Here is a 23820-nt window from a genome sequence, read left to right on the forward strand (position 1 = left end):
ACTTGAGTACCATGGCTCTAATTTTCATAACTTTCCCTACCCAGTAATCTCTAGCTAATTGAATGTTGTTAAAATGTAAAAAAAAGAAAATGTGACTAACATAGTCGAAATAAAAAAGGAAAAAAGTAAAAAACTCTACAATAACGAAAGCCTTGCGATTATTTTTATTTTTTTCGTGAATGTCCATTATGCCTAACGTACATTATGCCAATCGTCCATCATTCCTAACGTCCATTATGCCTGCCGTACTTATGCCTAACGTATTTATGCCTAACGTCGCGCACCCAAACAAACGACTACTCATTTTTTCATTGGGATATTCTTGGAATTCACTTATGGATTTAGAAAAAGTGCCAACGCGAAAAATAACAATTCGGAGAGTTCTTTAGGGAAAATTAAATATTCCAGAAAAAATCGTGAAACCATAATTCGAAAAAGTCTCATAGAACTAATTCACTTCGATAGAGATCAATTTTCAGTATTTGACAAAATTGTTAGCAATAAAATTGCCAAAATTGTTCCTATTAATAATGTTGTAGTTTCTAGAGTACTAATCAACTATAAACAATAGTATATAACAATTCGCAATTTACATTGTCGGAAAATCACATAACAAACTAAAAGCATGTTCGTTCAGTGACAGACTTGATCGATTTTGCGATGATTTAGGAGCAGATGCTTCTGCTGGGACAAGAAATCGAATAAAGAGGAAACCGAAGACAAACATTACACTGAGTCTAGGTGAGATTACTATTCCTTGATTTTAAGATGAACCCCTTCGGGGACCCTCTCACCTGTAGTTAGCGTCCTGTAGCAGTTTTGCGATTACACTTTCGATGTCCTCGCCCACGTAGCCGGCCTGCGTCAGCGTGGTACAATCACAGATTGCAAATGGAACATCCAAACACTTGGCAATCGTTTGTGCCAGTAGTGTTTTCCCCGATCCGGTAGGGCCCAACATAAGAATGTTACTCTTTTCCAATTTTAACTCGTGGGTTTTTTTCTCCAATAGCTCGGAACCCGGATGATGGGCTTGGGAGGCATTCGACGAAGCCAACGGTGGCCGTGGAACTTCTGTCGGGGCGGAACTCATCATCGTATGGCCGATACCAGATATGTGAAGCAGATCGCCACTACGGGACATAGAATCGATTTGCTGTGCCCCAGATTGACTGCCGCTATTGGCCGGTGGGGGAAGATTATGATAGATTCGTTTGTAATGATTATACACCGCCACGGATAGCACTTTCTTGGCGAGTTCTTGACCAACGACGTGCCGATCCAGATATTCCATAATCTTCTTCGGAGGCGGCGGTGGCTTTCGTTGACCCTTGGTTTCCGTGTCTTTCATCGTCTTTTTTGAGTCTACTTCGCTCAGTACTACGAAGAAGTGATGACACTTTTCACATTTCACGAATCGAGTAGAACTGACGAACGTCTCGACGTGCGTGCAGGGATCACCGCATTTGGGACAGGACAAGACGTTCTTTTTGTTTGGGGGTTCTTTGCCATTGCCATCTTTGCCACTGCCACCGGAACTGGACGCAGATGAGCCGCTGCCACCGCTGGAACCGGTCGGTGGAGTCGAACCACTTTTTGACGATTTCTCGCACACAGTAGTGACGTGGAAACGCCGTAGTTGTTGGCTGTTGTGTCCATGTGGATGGGTACTAGTGCTACCGCAGCATTGGCTGTGATCGGAGAAGGCACAGTGACGCTGTTGGTTGTGCTGGTGTGATGCTAGCAGACAGAGCAAACCTGAAATGAGATGAAAAAGCAATTAGTTAACGACGCATTCACAAATTTTGTATGTATTTTATATAAACATAGATTTAGCGGTTTTACTGGTATTCTTTTACATTAAATGTCGAATTAGTTTAACAATATTGAACCCTGTTTCAAAATATTAACATGTGGATTTTTTAATTGATCAGTAGACTTCGTAGAACAGACATCTCAGTTCCAACGCAAGTTTACCAAAAATTCGATTATTGTCCAGCAGCCGACTGAATTAAAACTAACGAATTGAGAACATAAAAACTATGTCCTCTTACATTTACAGTTGCTTCATAGACCACTCGCAACGAGTGCTGGTGCTGTTCGTAGCAGATCAAAGTTCCCAACCTTCGAAGCGTTATTTGAACTCGTACAACAAGCTCTTACTTTGATGCTTTGTAGAAGAAATAAAAAAAATGCTACCACCAGTAGGCAGATTACGCAAATTTGCACCGCAGCTAACGCAATTTCAGCTACTTACCAGTCAATGAGTTGGCACTAGCTGTGGGATGTAGAGCGAGAAGCGAGACAGGGTTCGACCCGAATTACCCTAAGTTGAACTTATGGCTGCAAAAAAACGAAGCTCTTCTCAGCAAAAGCGCTCGTAATAGTAATAGATCATAGATCATAAACTTGGATGATAGTGCTTCAGGCTATGGGTAAAGTGGTATTATGCCGAAGATCATGTCATTACATTGAAAATTCTTCTCTTGTGTGAACGAAGGATTTCAACACATCGAATTTTTAATTACTGTTCATGTAAACTTAATCTAATCTTTTCCAAGTATTCCATGAACTAGCGATTAAAATTTTTGTTGACATACTCCAAATACAAACATGCAAAAACCAGAGTTTAATAGTATAAAATGACTGACGACGAAATATCTAAACTACACCTTAGCTGAAATTAGTACTCTTGTGGTTGAAAAAAGGCCAAAGTTTCCTTGACCGAGTACCTGCCTGCGATCAGCAGGCTATAAAAAGCGTATTTTTCGGCTCGCCAGTTCTGTCACCCAAAATGGTACTGTTTGTTGCAAAATCAGACCGCTGAACGCAATTATATTTAACCTTTCCCAGCCTATAACTGACGGCGACTCAACGGGACCGCCCAAGTCTGCTTCTGTGCGCAGTGGAAACAATTAAAATTCGAAACCCGTATCGAGCACCGGTGGCTCCAAGGGTCAACCGTCGCCGATCAGTTCCATTATTCCATTGCGTTGCGGGACGGACGTACGTAACCCGTATTGTGTGTGTGTGCGCTAGCTTCTGTATTCACTATTCATCGTGCGTCGCTCTAGCCGGCTGGCTGCCCCTGAATGGAGTCGATCGTGTCTGCGATGTAAACAAACAATGCAAAACTCGACGCCGCCGATAACCTGACCAACGCCAACGGTGGCGCGGCGTGGCGACGACGCATGACCTCTCTGTGGTGCGGATTGGCTATGCCTACTTGTTCACCTCTGGCGGTATTATGCTGTCACCTGTGCGTTTAATGACGGTTACGATTGGTATGAAAGATGATGCTCGATGATGACGCAGGACGCAGGTCAGAAAACAAAAACAGTGTGGAATAATTTTCCATAAAATTGTAAAGTGGAATCGAGCGTAATTGATTAATGCTTCAGGTTTTAGCAAATAAAAGCACGTGGTTGTCTGTAGGTGTTTTTGTGGCTGCATTAACGCCGGTTGTAAAATTTGTTGATGGATTGATGATGTTATTATTCGATCTTCTCTTTTACTTCGTATCAATCTGAGGCATGTGGAATAAATCATCTGATATATCGGTAGTCTTTGAGCGCAAATATTTTTTTTAAATTAAGGGGAACTAATTATGCCCAAAACGGGCACTATGATAGCTACGTTGATGAGTCTGGATTATTTCACCGAAGGCCTTTCCACCGAAGATCATTTCGCCGGATGGGTTTTTCGCGGGATGAGTCGTTTCGCAGAATGATTCGTTACACCGAATTTAGTTTTAATCGAAACGGTATACCTAACATAATATTAAGGGTGGTTTAATATCAAAATTTGACTCAAGAATCTGAGATTCTTGCTTTAGAGAACAGTTAATTTTGAAAATTAAGCAAAAATGTCCATATTATAGTTAAAGAACCTATTGTTTTAAGCATGATGACAGAAAAAATCAAAAAGGTCCTGCAAGTGAAATATGGAAAGTAGATTTTCAAAATCTGCTCAAGGAGAACAAATGTTATAGAATTATGAAGTGACTTCACATTAAATGGACTTTTTCAACTTTAAGTTTTTGTTTCCATTTCTAGGGTCGTGATTCAATTTAAAAACAACTACTTTGCATGGAATTTGTGTTTCAAATTCGTTTCATCAGAATCCGACTCTAACTTAGTGACAGGACTAAGCTAGCACCGGATTGACGCTAGCTCCAAAAATGAAAACACTGTTTGTGTTTCTGAGCATACCCCTAGCCCTACGTGATGTCGCACAAGAAAAGGAGAAATAGTGCTGTTTTTGCGAGTCAATTGTAAACGGCTGAAAATAAATTTGTGCGCTGGCATGAAAAATCTCATCGGGCTATGGAAAAATATTGAAATCTATTATTCATCCGCCTCAATAGTACCGAAGAAATTCAAGGATCAGTTAACATTGGACGGAACAGATAGGAAACTGGGAGCAGAAATAGTTCCACGACAGATTTCAATTTCAGTCGCCAATTCAGCATTTCATGATTTTCCAATGAAAATCGCATCACATCGATGTTCAGATTCAAAATTTGACAAAAACGTCTGCTAAATAATAAATATGCAACAAAGAGATTAAACTTTTTTTTCAAGAGTTGTCCTACTGGAGCTGCACACGGAAAAAATTCGTTCATAAATTCATGAAATAACGATCACGAAATCGCGAACTGAACGATTTACGAAAACCGTGAGCAAGTTCCTGAAATTGTGAATAATAAACCTCCTATTCAATAAACTATTTATGTGTGCTAAAAACTAGTTCGCCCCAATGTATAAAAGGCGTTACATTCGAATATTTGGTTGGGTTACTGTTGTTGTACCCCGGACATGTTTAGTTTTTGTTATGAATCTTGTTCATAATTTGGGAATACATGTTTATGATTTCAGGAGCTTGCTCGCGATTTTCGTGAATTCTTATAACGCTACCGTGAATTTTTATTCGTGTGTTTCCCGTCGGATTTTCCTGTCAGACTAGCGGGATTTACGTTCAGGATTTCAGGATCCTAGTCGCAATTTTGAAATCACGTTATTGTGATATTATAGTAGTGGGTAGAGTGATTCATGTTCATGATTGCAGAATTTTTGATATTTTAGTCACGAGTAACGTGATTTATTTCCATGATTTTAGGAATTTTGTTGCGACTTTCATAATTTCTATTCACGATGTCGTGATATTTTAGTCGCGAGTGGAGATATTTTAGTCACAATTTTTGATATTGTTGTCACGAGTTGTGTGATTTATGATCGTCATTTCAGGATCTTAGTGACTATTTTTGTAATTTCTGTTCACGTTATCGCGATATTTTATTCTAGAGCTTACTTTCGAATTTAACACGTGGAGTAATGTGATTCATGTTCATGATATCAGCTGTTTTATCATGGTATTCGTAATTTCTCTCCGCCTTGTCGTGATCTTTTATTTTTGGGTTACAATCGGTCGGCCGATTTTTTTACTCGGAGTAAATTATGAACTGGATCATAAAAATGTAACTGATTCGCGGTGTGCAGACATCGCACTGAACCTTACGAAATGAATAACGATGTTCGATGTGCTAATAGTTTTCTACATCTACTGCTCGTACCTATTAATGGTCGCTAGCAGCTAAACATTTCATGAAAAAGTGCATGTAACATGCATGATTCCACGAAATTTCATTACCGTATTACATGAAATTGAAATTGATTAGGGATATCTTCAAAATATAACATACACGCAAAATAGAACTTAAATCATGTACTAGGAATCATGAACCAGTTTACGGATAGATGAATAATATTTCATGATTTTGTGAACTATTTGACGAGCATGAATAGTCAGACGTACTAGGAATGATGAACTAATTCACAAATATATGAATAATATTTTATGATTTCGTGAACTATTTCACGAGCACGAATGGTAAGTCGTGACTCATATATTAGGAACCATGAGTTAGTTTACGACAATTGATGCGTTATACATGCGTTACTGAAGGGATTTATTATTTATTAATAAAAGTTTTAAGTTTTAATATTACATCCAAAAGAAAAAAATGCGAAAAATTATTGCGATCTTCGATCTTGGGCGCACTGCTTGCTGTTGCGGGTGATCTTCCTTGGTGGAGAAGTGCTATTGACATTATTCCCTTTACCGTTTGCTGCTTGTTGGTTGATCTGACTGCCGTCTCCCTCGCTCTCGTGTACGTCCATGTCGTCATCGCTAGAGTGGTTGTTGCTTTCGTTTCCACTGATGGTTGTAATTTGATGCTTCTTGTGTTTCTGAGTGACCTTGGTGTATCCGTCTTCTTTTTTGGTTATTTCTTCGCTAGATGTACTGGATGTTGGCTTAGATTTATCGATGATTATCGTTTGACCGGCTGTCTGTGGTTTAGCATTAGAAGACTGTTTGTCAGTGTGTGCTGTAGTGGATTCATTATCCTTTGTAGCTTTGCGCATGGTTTACCGTAGTGTGCCGTCTGGTTGCAAAACTGGCACGTGGGCGTCAGCCCAGGGTATGTGCGTAAGGTCTGTTGAATGTAGGTGATCCCTTGAGCAGATTTGCATTTGAATGTCAAATAATACGGAATAGGCTGGTGCAGCTGCATTCTAACCACACGAACCCCGTTGAGAATGCCGGGAAAAAAGTTTCTCCAAGTGTCATTCGTAAACGGATTCCACTTCTCCGGGGATCTTGGTTTTAATGTTATCGTATTCAATTTCGTGTTGCATGTCATTAATCACACTAAAAATTCTGCTTCTTCTAGGTGCTTGAACGTTAATAATATTAAGTTTTTTGTGTGATGTAGCTGGAGGTGTGTAATTGCCGTAAGATCAAGACGCATGTTTACCTTAATTAACTGTTCCACCTCACGCACTGTAGGTATTCTTCGAGTTTGCGTAAAATCGATCACGACTGTATTTTCCCTTAGTGGGCGCACTTTGCTTTTTTGTTCGGTCATTTTGCTCACCGTGGGGCAACGAGGCTTTTTCTGTTATAGAAGTAGCGAAGCGAGCGGGTAAAATTTGTTCGTTTGCTTTACTGTGAACGAGCACTGTGGAATTTGCTTCTGGTCTGTGCGAGATCAGGCGCTAGACTGGAACTGAAGGGAAATCGAACATAATTATAAAACACATGATTTATTTCGGTTGTTCCAGAATTCATGGCACTTTATTCACGATTTTGGAAATTTGGAAAATTTTTTCATGTGGAGTTGGTTTCTCGGAAGGGCTCCCTGTCAGCATTACTCACTACAATAGAAGACGAAATGGGAATTGGCACCCACTAAAATACTGCTTACGGCCAATTGCAGCGGGCCGTGATTCTGATTGATATTGAGTGTACGGTTTAGATGTGCAGACTTAGGGTCTTTGCGATCGCGTGGGAATGAGCGCTAATTTGTGGGCGCTTGGAATTGCGTTAATCAGATTATAAGTGCTATAGCTTTCGCTAAACTATCGGGGCGATTTCGTGTTCTGCGAAATCTTGTGCGTAGTTGTGCAAGGATGATCGCGATTGCATGTTCGTCTTTGTGTACCATCGCGAAGGGCTCAGGCGTTTCTAAGTTAACGTGTTTAATCGCGTGGGCGTTTGTATGTCGTATGAACGTTTGTATGTCGCGTGCGCTGGCATATTCGCATGTATTCTTGAATGGTCGTGTGGATCGTGAATCTGATACTTAATTTTCAGTGTGCGGTTCAGATGCTAGAAGAGAGTTCTCCCATATAACTAGTGTTCCCGTTTATCTCAATATGGAACGTGTTGTCTAGTGGATATGAGCGTCAGCTGATTGGTTCAATTGAAGGCACCTAGGCTGCTAGGACCGAGAGTAGGGACTTCCGGACGCAACTGATTCAGAATCGAGGGTTTTATAGGTTTAGTCTTGAGACCGCGTTTGTAAATTTATAAGTTCACCTTGTCACCGAGGTCCTGTTTGCAAGATCGCGGGCGTAGGTGTTTGTGGATGATCACGATGAGCTCGAGTTTCTATATTAACGCGTTTGTCACGTGTGCTAGCGTGTATGTAACTCCGCGTGCATAAATTCGATTTTATAATCGTATGGCGATTCGCTGTTAGTCTGATACTTTTTTTTAGGGTATGATTCAGATGCTAGAAGAGAGTAAGTTTCCCCATATCACTACAGCTCCCGATCATGTCGCCATGGAACGTGGTCTTCAGTGGAAATGAGCGTCATTTTTATTAGTATAGTTGCTGAATGGTAGAAGAGAGTGTGAGTGAGATTCCCCATAGCACTAGAGTTCCTGGTCATGTCGCCATGGAACGTGTTGCCTGGTGGATACGAGCATCATTTGTTTTCATGGTCTAACTGAAAGCATGCATCTAAGCTACTAGGACCGAGGGTAGGGACTTTCGGACGGTTCAAATACTAGGAGAGAGTTCCCGGTGATGTCGCAATTGAAACTTGCTGTCTAGTGTATATGGGCGACATTTTTTTTATTGGTCCACTTAAGGCATGAGTCTAGGCTGCTAGAACCGAGGGTAGGGACTTCCGGACGTAACCAATTCATGGTCATGTGAGCAATGGGTTAATACTTGGGACCGCGTTTGTAAAAAATTACAATTGCATGTTCGCGTTTGTGTCATCGCAAAGGACATGAGCGTTTGTATGTTTGAAATGAGAGGTATTGAGTGTATATGAAAGAATATCCAATTGAATGTGTTTTTGAGTGTTAGTATGAATTTAATTTGAGATATAGTAAAAAAGGAAAAATAACATGCCGATAAATACAACAAAAGCAGACTAGTGAAATAGAAGAAAAGAACACATGTAGCATGTAATCAAACTACTTGAACTCGTCTAAATGCCAGGAAATATTTATTTACTGCTAACGACATTTAAGTAGGCCTTTGTCATACTGTGCTGAACGGAAATGGATAATTCACGCGTCGGTAAATTAAGCGTAGGGGAAAGTGGTCGATTGTCGGCACCCTTTTGTATTTGGCTCACAACATCACTCCAATTGCACAATATAGGGGTATAAGCATACCAGTGGAAAGTTCGAGGCCTTTGCTAATAAGTGGCGAAAGAATTTAATTAGTTCTGCTGCCATAAAAAAATACTAACAATTTAGTGAAATGATATGATCCTTTTTTGTCATTTAGAAAAATGTGGTAGGTTGTCAGCACCATAAGAAAATTTACTAAAAATGGAAAAATATCAATGAAAATCATAAAGATTCAAAGGGAAAAGGAAATTTATTCATTTCAACAATCATCGAAAGCATTTTGAACATCGTTCTGTGTCAGAACCACAATATGTGTATGTGAAAAACTGGTGCGAATATTACGCACTGCTAATGCACTGACGGATCGCCTTCACTGCAATTGAGTAAGTGTCAGGCAGTCCATTTTTTGGATTAAAGCTTCAGATAAATCAGATAGAGGTCCATGCTGGCACGTATCCAGAGTGGAGGGGGCCTACATGGTAACCGCATACCCCCACTAATTCTTCTGAATTTTTTTAATGATCACAAATCAAGAAAATTCGAATAATTCTAAACGTATATCTCGGCGAGAGTTATGTATCGTGGATAGCCTAGAAAATGTTCGAATAAAATGATGTGAAAATAATATAGAATAAGTTTGATAGAAGACTTCGCATTAAAACTTCCACAAGGCAGAGCTTTGTGACTAGTGATTGCTATAGTTAACGAACAACGTATAAAACGATCCTATCTAATCAGGTGCTCGACACAGGTTAAATTGTATGCGATTCCAGCGTCGAGCGTATATGATGCCTCCGTCTTAGCCTGAATTAGGCTTGTACGTTTTTAAATTATAGGGGAACCTGGTCTAATTCGGACTTAGTAAGGATTTATGAGGTATAGAACTGTATTGTGCCAACCGTTTGGCAAAATCATATCTTTTCCTGGAAGCCTGATCAATTGTCTAAGCACCGGACCAACGTGCTTAAAGTTTGCGTGGAATTTTTTGATAGAGTACATGGAGAAAGCCAATCTGGTCGTGTTTTTGTCGCTAGGCTGCACTAGATTCTCATGACAAAGAAGACTATTCGCGCCAACACTATCTTTTCAATGGAGTAAGATAGAGAGTTGGTGTCTTCCACAAAGTTTTATGAAATGTTTTTTGGAGTAATTCGTCTGAAGAAGTCAACGGCCCATCTATCTTCTTTGGAAAGATAGTGGTTACGTCCTCTATCTGGAAAAAATAGGAACTAACATTTTATGTATTGAAATGTTTCGGGGTATAGATACTATTTAACTAAATCCAACCATTTTTTTTAAAACAAATAAGTTGGATGGTGGATATCGACTTCTCAACCATCACCATGCGAGGCTGGGTCCCGTGTCAAACAAACTCAGACACCACTTCGGTTAAAAATTCAATATCTTTTCTATTTTGATCGGACCGCTTTACAGTCTTCGACACAGTTGTCTCCCTGGGCGTGACAATCTGGTGTATACAGTGCTACCCGACGGTGAAAACACGACCAGGTGGACTTTCTCCATGTAAATTGTCAAGAACGTTAAACCGGAAGTCGCCATCTTGGTTTTCAGAATGGTGTCAATAATCGATCTCTGGCATCTATTCCGAAAATACCTGTTGATTAGGTTGCAGAAAACTCAGCATTTGCCACAAAAAATAGAGTGTCGACAACCGATTTTTGTAAACTTTTTGAAAACTGAACAAAAAAAACAAAATTATGGCGAAAATTTTGGTGACATTCTATTATTGTATCACAAAATCTCGGTCTCCTCGATGCAACACTATCGAGGCGTAATGCAATAACCAACCATTTTAAAGCAATTGTATGTCAGAGGTTCTTTAAAACTGATGCACGAAATATGATTGATGATGTTTGCAATACCGCGATGTTGGTGTTTGATTTATATGATCTAGTATATAGGACCTTCCAGTATATTTTAACAAACTCATGGTACGTTTGGGAACTGGTTCTGAATACTGAAATTCAAGAAAATCCTTCGACCTGAAAAGGAATCAGGGATATCCTAGAAGCATCAAGAATCTTCGAAAGTCACTAATTGTACAAAAATTCTTTAGAGAATCAGTACGAACTTCTAAAAATTTAAAAGATATCCCTGTATATATGTTGCTGTCAAGAGCATGAATTATTGTACTCGTAAATTGTAATGTCGACAAGGAAGTGATTCGCAGCTCAACTATTTTCCATTTTAGAACTTCAAAACTACAGTATCGAGTTTACATGATTGTTCAAAAAACTGGAAAATTGTATAAACTTGCTTTTGTATTACATCAAAAAATACCTTTTTTTTTGGTTTTTTAGATAGCCTAAACTCTAACCGAGTTTGCTAGTTTCATGATTTAGTACGCTCGAATTTCTATGAGCATCGGCCAAGTACTTCAGGGAAATTCTGCGATCTTCAGAGAAACCTTGCACACTTGTACTTGTTTTTGTTAACTAGTAAGAAATTCAGGGAAATCCTACCAAATTCAGAAAATTTATATGTACTCAACTCAAAAACCTGCTTCCAAATTCAGAAAAGGTAATTTTGTAATTCTTTCGATAGTACATACGCTATCTGTAGGTATATCTGCGATAGTATCAAAATCGTGACTATTGCATATTCCTTGGGTGATATCAATTATTTAGTCGATCCCGCAAACCCGTTCTTGATCGAAAGACACAGTAACTCATTTTTCACCTAGCATCAGGATGCATTATACAAAAATAGTTAATAAACTGTAGGAGTTTTTTGCCCTTCACGATTAACATCCATGAACTGTTTCATTGATACTTTGAATGATGATAAAGCGTACTTGTAAATTGGGTCAATGTCGTCAGCACGCTCTGTCGGGACGCGAAAACGGGTTTTGTTACGTGCAGGGGCAACCCGCTGACATTGTCTACGTGATAAATGCAACATTTTGCGGTAATAATCGGACAGACTGATGGTGCTTGGGTATTGGAACAAAGAGCGCGTAAATGCATTTCCTGCTGTAGCAGAATAAGTATAGAAAATAATGTGGACACATATGAGTATGTAGGTATTAACAGGGAAAATTGATATTTTAAAAAAACGGATTAACGGCTAAATTCAACTTTTTTATATCTAAGAACGTGTATGGCCGTGTGGTGGATGGTTTCGAAATATCCTTTGGTGTAAGTTTTTTTTTGTAATTGAATCAACACTAAAATCTATCACCATTTGCCGACACGATATTCTTAATGCATCCAAATGCTGAAGACACGCGTCTACTGCTTGTGATCACACTTAGTCAGAGGGCAATGAAACTTGTTTTTGCGTCTGCATATGTATCAAGGTACTTACTTCATCATAAATGTCATTGTGGATAGTGATGAGAGCCTTCGACGATTGCGGGAATGTATCATATTTTGTTTATTCGATAATATTACTGATATATTTGTTTAATTGTTGTTTCGACTAGAGGGCTTCATTTTTTCCTTATAAACTAAATAAGAAGTCTAAATATGTTATATTATATATGTTCCAAAAAAATGCGCCTTTTAAATGAAATCATCTCGATACTTTAATATAGTACTACGATTACACTGAGCTTTGAAGGGTTAAAATATAAATGTTGGACCACTTGAATGTGCTTACTTGGCAACAAGATGCAATGCGTGCATCTGAAGAGTGCAGTTTTACGCCAGACACTCAATCAAGGTACAGTTTCTTGTTGACCTCCGGTGTGGCTGGGTTTAAACAAGGCGCAGACTACTCTTGCCGCTACTGTTGAGAATGTTTCGTATGCGCATGCGTAAAAATCATAGCCGCCGTGAGTTATGGTACTTCCCATTATGCACACAGGCAATGATCGCGTACATATTTGTAGTAACATAGCAACGGCCGATAAATCAAAGCGAACATTTACTCGACCACATTGAGTCTTTCAATGGTAGTTGCCTTTTCGTTCAAGGTTATCTATCGATAGAATACTAGAATCTCTTTGCGAAAGTTAAACTTCTTTTTTTCAGCAGACTCGCAATTAAAACTTAAATATCTTACATTCAGTCATACAGACAAAACCATTTATCATTCCTGTTTTCTGTTTTTAATGAAGCATACCATCACTCATATACTCCATAAAGAGATACATTGATGACATAATGAGACAAACTTCAGCTCTAGTATTTCCAAAAAGGGCCGCCTTGGAGAGACCTAATTTTTGCAGCATTTGTTGTGCTTTTCTTGCACTTTAATTTGTTTACCAAGTGGTTTGCCCATTTAAAAGTTATCGGCATTGGAAAAAGAGTTATTTTCAATCTAAAAACGTGAATATTTCCACACATACCAGCGATAGCAAATTTCCGTCTTCGGCAAAGTAATGCAGTTTAACAGTCTCAACAATGTTCTAGAACATTTATATAATGGAAAAAAATCTAGAAGAAAACTTATGATGAAAAAACTGTTTTCAGGGGCCTTTCACAATTAATGCCTCATATCTCAAAAAGCTTAAATGATAGAGAGTTGAAGTCATCAGGTAAAATGTTTGTTTTTCTGCTACTTTGCTGAAGTAAGTATTTGTCTATCTGAATTATTGAAGAAAATAAATTGCGTAGGTTTGTTTATTATTATTAATCGTACGGTAACCTGTCAGTTTAGTACTATATCGTACGATAAATAATAATAAACAATAAACAAGTCACTATTGGTGGGATTAATCATCAATCCGATAAGACAGAAAGAAGGGGAAATCTATTCCAAGAAACTTCCTCGAAGACACCATATTGCTAAAGTCAACAGATTTGACACAATTTAAAAAAAACCCTTTTTTGAAGTAGAATACTTCTAACGTTTCGATATAGGGGTCCCGTTTCAAAATTTTCAGCCAGAATTTTACCCGATTTTTTAAACGAGAATTCTGCCTTTGTACTGAATGAAAAAATAAGATTATTACGCTATCTGATTAGAAATATGTACAACAATTTTGTATCCAATTCGGTAGTATGTACAATTACTAAAAATAGCGAAAATAATGGATTTTATAAAAGTAGTAATTATTTGATCCATGATTGGTTGGTACAATTCGCTCAAAAAGCGAGCGTTTCTGGGACTGCCTCTTTTTCATCGAATGGACTGCGACGCGTATAAAAAGAGAACACAAGAAAAATTCGTTAGTTTGTGTTCTGACGTTGTAAGCGTAGCAGCTGCTGCGTTTCATGTCAGCTCACATTCTTCGATGGTAGGTAATAGATACCATGACTGCCGCCAGGCGCTGGCGATTCTAATCATGAAATGACGTGACAATTTTTGTAGTTCAATATCACACTATTGAAAAACAAGCAAAAATGAACAGAACTCGAAAACGTGAAAACTCCCATGCATCAGTAAATCTATCCCCGGCAGAGCCGTCAATAGGGAGCAGGTTAGTGATTCAAACGAACACGAAAAGTTATAAATAAATGTGCCACGTGCCTGTTTGAATCAGTTGTTGCTCTTTTGCCAGACAAGTAACATCGTGCCTATAGCGTCTCGTACGACAGATTTGAGCACCCAGTACACTACGCTTCTATGGATGACGTCATCATCGACTATTTAAAGAATATCATTCCTCAAGCGACTTCATTCTCCCGTCAAACGTCGGGCCGTAAAGAACAGCAGTAGCAATCATGCATGTTGATAATGCGCTGCGACGAGTGCTGCATTTCATCACTGTTACCGCTAGGGGTGATTCGATGTAAATAGCGCGCAGCTGGAAGAGTTGGCAAACCTCAGTTGAAGCTGACTAATTGTTATTGTTATGCATGTTATTATTGTTAAATTAAAAGCCCTTTTAAGGGCTATAACAATAACAAAGAATAAAGAACAAATTGGAATATTTTTAATCATTGACAGCGATAATCCCATTGCGCATTTTATATTCGTTATTTGTTACTTGCGCGTGTATTGACAATCTGAAATTTGCAACAATCTGTTATTTGTTTAAATTTATACTTCCGAAACAATACAAAGTACATTTCCAGGTTGAAATTAGCGAAAACCTGTGATTTATTAAAAATAGTCTTTCGGAAACATATTCCAAAATTCTGCAATGTTTCAGAAAATTGGAGGATGTGGCAACACTGCCCGCTTTTTCGTTATTCTGCATGAAGGCAGTCCTTCCATCAACAGTGCGAAAGTGATAAAAGCCGATGTCACGTTACAAGCTATCAGTATTTTATATTAGATGCTTTCATTCCATAGCACGCGTGTTTGTGTATCCCACAAATAGTCCTTTTCAGGATTCCACCAATGGTCCTTTTCAGGACCCCACATACAAAACAGTTAATTTGAATGATTCCCTTAAAATGGTTCTTTTTAGGACCCCAAATATATATTTCAGAGTTAATGTTAATTAAACCACCGGATATATAAATATACATATGTTAAACTTTTTTTGGTTTACGAATCATTTTATTTATGACCAGTTATTTTTCTATCGTGCTTGCAAACATTTGATTTGATAGCAGGTATTTTAACCCATTCATGCCCATGTTGTTTGTGGACAACAACGTTTTTAAGCAGCTATAGCTTTTGAATGAGGCAAGATTTGCTCACAAAAACAAGTAAGCCTAATAAATGTGGCTATTGGCTTCCATTTGAGTGTGAACAGTTACAAAGATCAGCTCTAGAACTGAAGTTACTGCAATTAGTCTGATTGAACTCCGATGGAGCAGTGCTGCCAGGGACAGTTTACGTTGACGACGGAAAATGATTTTTTCATATAACTTTGTTAAGTTGCAATATTAGTGAAAACTGATAAAAGTTATCAATTTAGATTATTTTTGGCTACGTTTTCCACGCAGTTGGACTATTGTAAATATTCTAGGAGAATTGTAGTGAGCATTGGAAGGTAAAAATTGAGCCGCTTCTAGCACTGCCATGGAAGGACCTACCTTTATGAAAAAAAGTTTTTCGAGTTTCTTGACCTCACCGTTCTCAAGAAAAAATAGTTTTGAAACCCTACATGCACTAGAAAAAAGTTGGGCATGAAAGGGTTAAGATAGATGTAAGGTTTTGTTTGAGAGCATAATTAATTTATGTTCCCATTTCATGGATTTGAATAAAAAAAATTAAAAACTTGAATTTAACACACTATAGGTTATCGATTTTAATTTAAAAATTCAACAATTATCTCTAGTGAAGAATAGCATGCTTGTGTGTGGTTCTGAAACAGTCGATGGCATTAACGGGTTTTAATTTGGCCATGGATAATATTGCTTGCTCATAAAACTGGCTGCATTTTTAATGTCATCGTAGTCGTGTCTTGCACACAACACTTTTTTTTTCAAAGCTGAATAAATGGATTGGCGATGGGGTGGTTTGGTGCGAGAACCGAGCTCTCTTGTTCTTTAAATTATATGTGGCGTCAGGTGCTTGTACAGATAAATTCACCACGGCGCGCGTTCCAGTGTGAACCGTGGTGAATTTATCTGTGTGTTTGTTTCCTCCGGCAAGCCGTAATGCGTACTGGTTGTTTCGTTGTGTAAAGGAGATGGTGTTGGCTTATTGGATACTGATAATATAATTTTCTGTTCATGATTTGATACGAGTTACTTCGGAAAGTTTATTTACGAGTTTATAGAGCATTTTCGCACTACCAGGGAAAATTTAAAATGCTTGGTTTTCGGAGCAAACTGAGAAAAAGTTTTACGTATCATCATGTTATAAACTCAGTTAAATAACGGTCCGTAAAACAGATTAATTGTATCCACATTAAGCCCGGCTTATTTTGTGTGCGGCTAAATGACGCAATGTGCTTTTTACTTATTTTGTTTGTGAATATCGCGGCTACACAAATGAAAAGCTCCATTATTGTGAAAACTCCACTCTAAGATACCTGCTTGGTTAAGGTTCGAGCATATTATTATTTATGAAAACATGGGGTAAAACGCGTCTCCTAAGGAATAGTTTAGCTATAGAACATTAATTGGGAGAATTTAATAAATATCATTCAACTAACATTTGAAAAATGTTCAAAATTTTAATGATTCACAACAACAACGGGACAGAAAGCTCATTGGACTAACACGTAATTTTGTTTTCTGTTGAGATTTCAGTTCAGAGTGTAGCTTTAAATCGTCTTAGGTTATGCAATTATTAGGTTTTCAAAACAATTGTTCTGTTTTAGATTAGAAAGATGGGTAGGTAATGTCAACGACATTACCGAAATTAAGTAGCATACCTACATTTTAAGTTGTTGATACGAATGCTGCAATTTTTCCTAATTTCTGAAAGGTTTTATTAAAATAAGTTATTTCGGTATTTCTAATGGAAATAGCGAAATAACGGTACAAGTATATACGATTCTCTACTGTTGCCAAATGAATTGATTCACTCTCATTTAATGCTCTTTTCAGGGTTACCGTATGAGGATAAATATGTTGGAATATTTTAGGTTTCCATGTACGTGTACCGATATTTCGGTATTTCAATTAGAAATAACGAAATGGCTGGTTTTAATATAACCTATCAGAATATAGTCAAAATTGTAGCATTCGCATTAACAGCCTAATACTACGTTCACACTACTAGTTAAAACGTGTTTTAACGCTATCTTGATGACATTTTTCTTGTTGCTAATTATTATAACATGTTTTAACTCTGTAGTGTGAACATAGTATAAAGTGTATTCTACTTCACTCCGGTCATGTCTCTGACATTACCCACCCATCTTTTGCTCTTTGGGACCACTGTGCAATGGTTGGCATGTTCGGATGCAGCCCAAGAGCGAATCTTGTGCTTTATCCAACTTATCGACAGTGGTAGAACTGGTTCTGGACCAACGAAGTCAGTCGCAGCGCCAGCTCTAATCAATTCGTCCGACCATTCATTTCCAGTAATACCGGAATGAACGAGTGCCTATAGATGTATCTGGTAGGCCGTCAACTTATTGTGAATATAGGCAGGCAACGACCACTCTGAAATGTTTACAGCTACGTCTGGCATCCCACAGGGACGCCATTTCGGATCACTATTTTTTTTTTTGCTTTACTTCAATGATGTGAATTACTGACTTAGTGGACTCGCGAGAATATTGCGTGAAGGATCTTGGAGTGATGTTAGATTCCAAGCTCACTTTCAAGCAACATGTCTCATATGTTATTGGCCGGGCATCACGAAACCTGGGGTTCATCCGTGCTGTCAAATCATTCACGGATATTTACTACCTAAAGAGCCTAAGAGTATTCTTCGACGATTTGGAGCCCGCACTATATGAACGGCTGTGACCGAATTGAAGATATCTAACGCAAGTTTATACGATTCGCCCTGAGACAGCTATCCTGGCGGGATCGCTTTAGACTGCCTAGATACGAGAGCCGCTGCCTACTAATTCAAGTCGACACCCTCCAGCATCGCAGAGACACAGCAAGAGCTCTAGTTGTCGCCGATCTGTTGTCAGCGCACATCGATTCTCCAGCCTTGTTCGAACGAGTAAACGTCCAAGCAGCAATTATCTTTTGAGAGTGCCTCTTCGGCGGTTCAACCACACAGCGAATGCGGCCATCACAGGATTACAGCGAACTTTTAATCGTGTGTTACACCTTTTCGACTTTAATTTAACTCATAATGTGATTAGGACAATGTTTTTGAATTTTTTTTAAGAATTTTTAGATGGGGGCATCTAAATTGGGGCCTATTGCGGCCTGTTGGTGATTAACGTTTATAAATAAATAATTGAATAAATAAATAAATAAATAAATTATTAAATAAATAAATAAATAAGTAAATAAATAAATAAATAAAAAGATAAATAAATAAATAAATAGAAGGTAGATAGCATTTGAAATGTTAAGTTTTTCGATTTGAGTTCGACATGCGATTACTAATTTCGATCTCGAATCTGCCGAACTAAGTGTTTTTTTTCAGGGCAGCCTGGCTGTTAAAGCAAAAATAGATTCTTTTATCGAAAATTCCCTGTTGAATTGCTGATTGTACGCCACACAGAATCGCAAAGATTTCTGCTTGGAATACGGTACAGTATCTACTAAGTGAATGAGATTGGTTTCATCTCATTTCATGACAATGGACACAGTCAGTATAACAATTTACGTATTCTTCAAGTTGTCGCTCCATCCAACCAGACAGCCTCTCATTTGGGGCCACAGTTTTGTGTGGCAAGTTGCACGATCTATTGGTTTACTGTTCCAGAGCCCAGTAACCTTAAGACGGTATGCACAAGAAAAAGCTTCTCGTTATAGAAACACATGTAGCAATTTTTTTGTTCAAGAGTGCCTCTAGAGCAGCAGTAGGTGTTGTCGATAACGCACCAGTCATCGCCATCAAAATCATCCTCTGAAGATGGTTTAACTTTGATTGGATTGTCATGATTTCTCCCTTCTGCCACCAAACAAGGCACCCGTATGCCAGTATTGGTATAACAATTGTTATGTAGATCCACTGAATGTACTTGAGTTTGAGTCCCCAAAATTTGCCGAAAGCCCGTCTACATTGGCGAAGGCCATGCAAGCTTTCTTGATCCTAAAATCGATGTGAGCCATCCAATTAAGTTTTGAGTCAAGAATTATCCCAACGTACTTATCTTGATCTGCGATAATAATTTCAGAGTCAAACAACTGCAATGGACGAGTTCCGGTTGTAATCCTTCGTTGCGTCAAAAGCACCATTGATGTTTTATTTGGATTAACTGATAGTCCAACATGAAGACACCATTGCTCAACAACACATAAGGCTTATTGCATCAAATTAAAAAGTGTGTTAATGCAAATACCGGTGATCATTATGTGATAATCATCAGCGAAACCATACGTCGGAAACCCAAGCTCATTAAGTTTCCTCAACAAGCCATTGGAGACAAGTTTCCATAGAAGTTTCCTTACCTCTATTTGTCTTAACGATGAGCGCAGATGTCGGTTGCTAAGCATTGCGTGTATCCATTTCGTGATATATGAAGGTACTCCATGACCTCTTGCTGCGCCCAAAATGTATTCGAAAGACACGTTGTCAAAAGCACCTTCAATATCGAGAAAAACTCCTAAACTTGATTGCTTTTGCGAAAAAGCTTTTTCAATGTTGTAGACAACATTGTGTAACAGTGTAACTTTCCCCTCTGATATTCATGTTGCATAGCATGCAGCGGGTGCTCGTCCAAGCTAACATCCCGAATGTAGTGGTCGATTAAACGTTCCACTGATTTGAGAAGGAATGTCAGATTGCGCTCAAAACTCTCGACGGTGTACAACACTCGTCGTAGTCGGACACCAAACCCCAACATCGCGCAACTTCGGGACGCCGGGGTTGCCCAAGACTACGCACAGCGGCTGGAAGCAGCACTACCCACGGAAGAACAGCTGGGGGCAGCTACTCTTGAAGATGGCTAAAGGGAGATCCGTTCCGCCATAGGAAGTACTGCTATAGCGGCACTAGGTACAGCAATTCCGAATCGAGGAAACGACTGGTTCGATGACGAATGTAAGCAGTTAATAGAGGAGAAGAATCCAGCAAGGACGAGGATGCTGCAGTACGGAACGAGACAGAATGTGGAGCGATACAAACAAGCACGGAACAGGCAAACCTCGGTCCTCCGCAGAAAGAAGTGCCAACAGGTACAGTACGAGATCGCGAAGCGATGGAGCAACTGTACCGCGTAAACGACACACGGAAGTTCTACGAGAAGCTGAACAGTTCGCGCAAAAGCTACGTTCCGCAAGCCAGTGACTTAGACGGCAACCTTCTTACGAACGAGTGTGAGGTAATTTAAGCAGTGGTGGAAGCAGTACTATGACGAGCACCTCAACGGTGAAGCAGCAGAGGACGAAGGCGATATGGCAACGGATCTTGGAGCACACGCAGAAGACGATAGGCTGCCGGCCCCTGATCTCCAAGGAGTCAAGGAGGAGATCGGTCGGCTGAAAAACAACAAAGCTGCTGGTGTAGATCAACTACCCAGCGAGCTATTAAAATACGGTGGTGAAACACTGGGTAGAGCGCTGTCCTGGGTAATCGCCAAAATTTGGGAGGAGTGGATGGAGGGTGTCGTTTGCCCAATCTACAAATAGGTGACAAGTTGGATTGCCGCAACTACTGCGCGATCGCACTACTTAGCACCGCCTATAAGGTCCTCCAAGGTCCCAAATTCTTTGCCGCCGATTGTCACCATTTGCAAGGGGCACTACCAAACGGGGTTCATGGGTTCCTGCACCACCACGGACCAAATATTCGCGATTCGGCAGGTTCTGCAGAAGTGCCGCGAATACAACGTGCCCACACATTATTTGTTCATCCTTTTCAAATCAGCGAATGACACAATCGATCGAAAACAGCTATGGCAGATAATGCACGAGTACGGTTTTCCGGATAATCTAACACGATTAATCAAAGCGACGAGTGGCACGATCCTCACGAAGTCCGTCCAGCTTCTTGGCTTCGCCGACGACATTGACATAATGGCACGGAACTTTGAGGCGATGTCGGAAACGTACATCAGACTCAAAGCTGAAGCCAGCAGGATTGGACTTGCCCTCAACGTTTCGAAGACAAAATACATGAGAGGAAGAGGTTGTAGAGACAACAATGTGATCCATCCATCCCGCCGACAATTATACCAGCAGAGAAATTCAGAGACGGATCTTGGCGGAAAATCGTGCCTACGTTGGACTTCGGAGGACGCTCCGGTCGAACAAAATTCGCCGCCGTACGAAATTGATGATCTACAAGACGCTGATTAAACAGGTGGTCCTCTACGGCCACGAGACCTGGACTATGCTCGTGGAGGACCAACGAGCCCTTGGATTTTTCGAACGAAAGGTGTTGTGTACCATCTATGGTAGCGTGCAGATGGAAGACGGAACGTTGCGCAGGCGGATGATTCTTCCATGAATTGCATCATGGAAGAACCATCCATCGCGCATGCCGCAAATATAGGACGTTTGCGGTGGGCTGAACACGTCGTAAGACTGTCGGACGACGACCCGGTGAAGATGGTTCTTGAGGGCGACCCTACAGGAACAAAAAGACGGGGCGCACAGCGAGCACGGTGGATCGATCAAATAGAGCACGACGTGGGGATCCTTCGAAGACTGCGAGGCTGGCGACAAGCAGCAATGGACCGAGTGGAGTGGAGACGGCTTCTGTAAACAGCAAGAGACAACAAGGCTCTAGCCTGAACGGTAAGGTAATGTAAGGAGGTCAGACTGATCGGTCTAAAACTGTTTGCCTCCTTATAAGTGACCTTTGGTAGTAAATTTTACAGTTATTTCCGGCCATACTAATTGAATGTATCCTGTTGCAAGACTACAAGTAAGAACCTTTTTCAAAATATGCTTGAAGTGTTCATTCCTTTTTGTAGTAGAACTGGAATGAATCCATCCTTTCCCGGAGACTTATACGGAGCAAAACTTTCAATCGGCCATTTGATCGATTCGGTTGTCACAATTCTACGAGCAAATTCCCAAGAATCACGACTACCTCCGGGTCAGTCGTTAGTGATGGCTCTGTACAGCCTGGAAAGTGTGTGTCAAAAAGACAGTTGAGTACTACATCTTCACCATTAGCAATTCTAATTGAACTGACATGAAAGTCATTCGATTTCGAAAGTAACTTATTTAATCTACTAGTCTCGTTGACATTTGTGGAGAGGCTTTTCCAACCACTTCCCTCAGAGGATCGAAGGGCATTTCTGTATGCTTTGCGCGCCAATTTAAATGCCTACGACCCGTCCCTACGTCTGCGATTCCAAGAAACAAGTTCGGTATTCCACCAATGTGTTCCTTTAAAAACACGCATAACTCTTCGTAGAGATCCCAGTTCGTAGATTTTAGATTACGATATGTGACGATATCTAGTGAGACGTTTAAATGATCAAAGACGATGTAATTATAATCAGATAACGACGGTTCGAGCTCGTTTGGTACGAGCCAGTTTGCTAACTTATGCGTAATACTTTCAGAGCAGAGAGTTACATCTAACACCTCTTCTCTGCCAGCTCGTACAAATGTTGTGCGGCTTCCTGCATTAATAATGTGCAGATTTGTACTACTTAAGTATTCCATTAATTTGGTGCTTCTCAAATTGATATCTGAGCTGCCCGAAATTATGGGGTGGGCATTTGCATCACTGCCAATTGTGAAGGGAAATCCATTTCTGCCACAGTATGATACAACCCTTTTGAAATCATCAGAAGGTGATGGTTCAATATGCGGCAAATACGCCAAACAATAGACGTATTCCTTGTTTATGTTGTCAACAGTCATATTTACCGTGAAAGCACAAATATCGCGAGTTGTGAGGTCGGATATAAGACATGCGTCAATAGCATTATTCGCAAGTATACACGCACGAAGCATTTAACGTGGATTTATCATGCCATTTTTATTGAAAGCTACGAAGATGGGGTTAAGTAATTTTCCACAATAGAAGTTTTCTTTATGGAAATACGGTTCTTGAACCAAAGCTATGGAAGCTCTTCCTTACCGCACAAGGCGGGATAGATTACCATACTCGATTACAGCACTACACATTTCATCATCGGCAGTTGTTGTACAGCAACTAGAAGATACCAAACACGTTGGCATATAATCACCTATAGCGAACCTCGAAAAGGGTATTAGGGACAAGACCATCATTTCAATCCCACGAATTGCGAAGAAGCAAACGTCCACTTTGTCAGAGATTCGCGTAACACTTACTCCTGCCAGCCATTCAGTCCTCGGTACGATTTGAGGACTCCTGTTTTCAGTCGCCTCTTACGACATGGGAACAGGAACACAGTGGATCAATTCTTGGTTGAGATACTTCAACCAGCCAGATGCCACACAGCCTCAAGGCTGGTTTTTGTCCGGAGAAAGACAATAGACTGTCAACCTGCTAGTGGACTACAGTCGCCTACATATTGATTTAATTTCTTTATGACAAGCATCATTCTAA

General features: G+C 39.8%; 1 protein-coding gene across 2 annotated transcripts in view; it reads right to left on the reverse strand.

Annotated features, from left to right (window-relative positions):
* LOC131685960 (ATP-dependent Clp protease ATP-binding subunit clpX-like, mitochondrial) overlaps nt 1-23820 on the reverse strand; it is a 73184-nt gene that overhangs the window by 13628 nt on the left and 35736 nt on the right. For both annotated transcript variants that reach the window (XM_058970001.1, XM_058970002.1), the window contains exon 3: nt 795-1758. In XM_058970001.1, coding sequence (XP_058825984.1) covers nt 795-1758 — 964 coding nt within the window. The remainder of the gene's footprint in view (nt 1-794; nt 1759-23820) is intronic.

Source organism: Topomyia yanbarensis, chromosome 2, assembly GCF_030247195.1.
Source record: "Topomyia yanbarensis strain Yona2022 chromosome 2, ASM3024719v1, whole genome shotgun sequence".
In the NCBI taxonomy this organism is placed as follows: domain Eukaryota; kingdom Metazoa; phylum Arthropoda; class Insecta; order Diptera; family Culicidae; genus Topomyia; species Topomyia yanbarensis.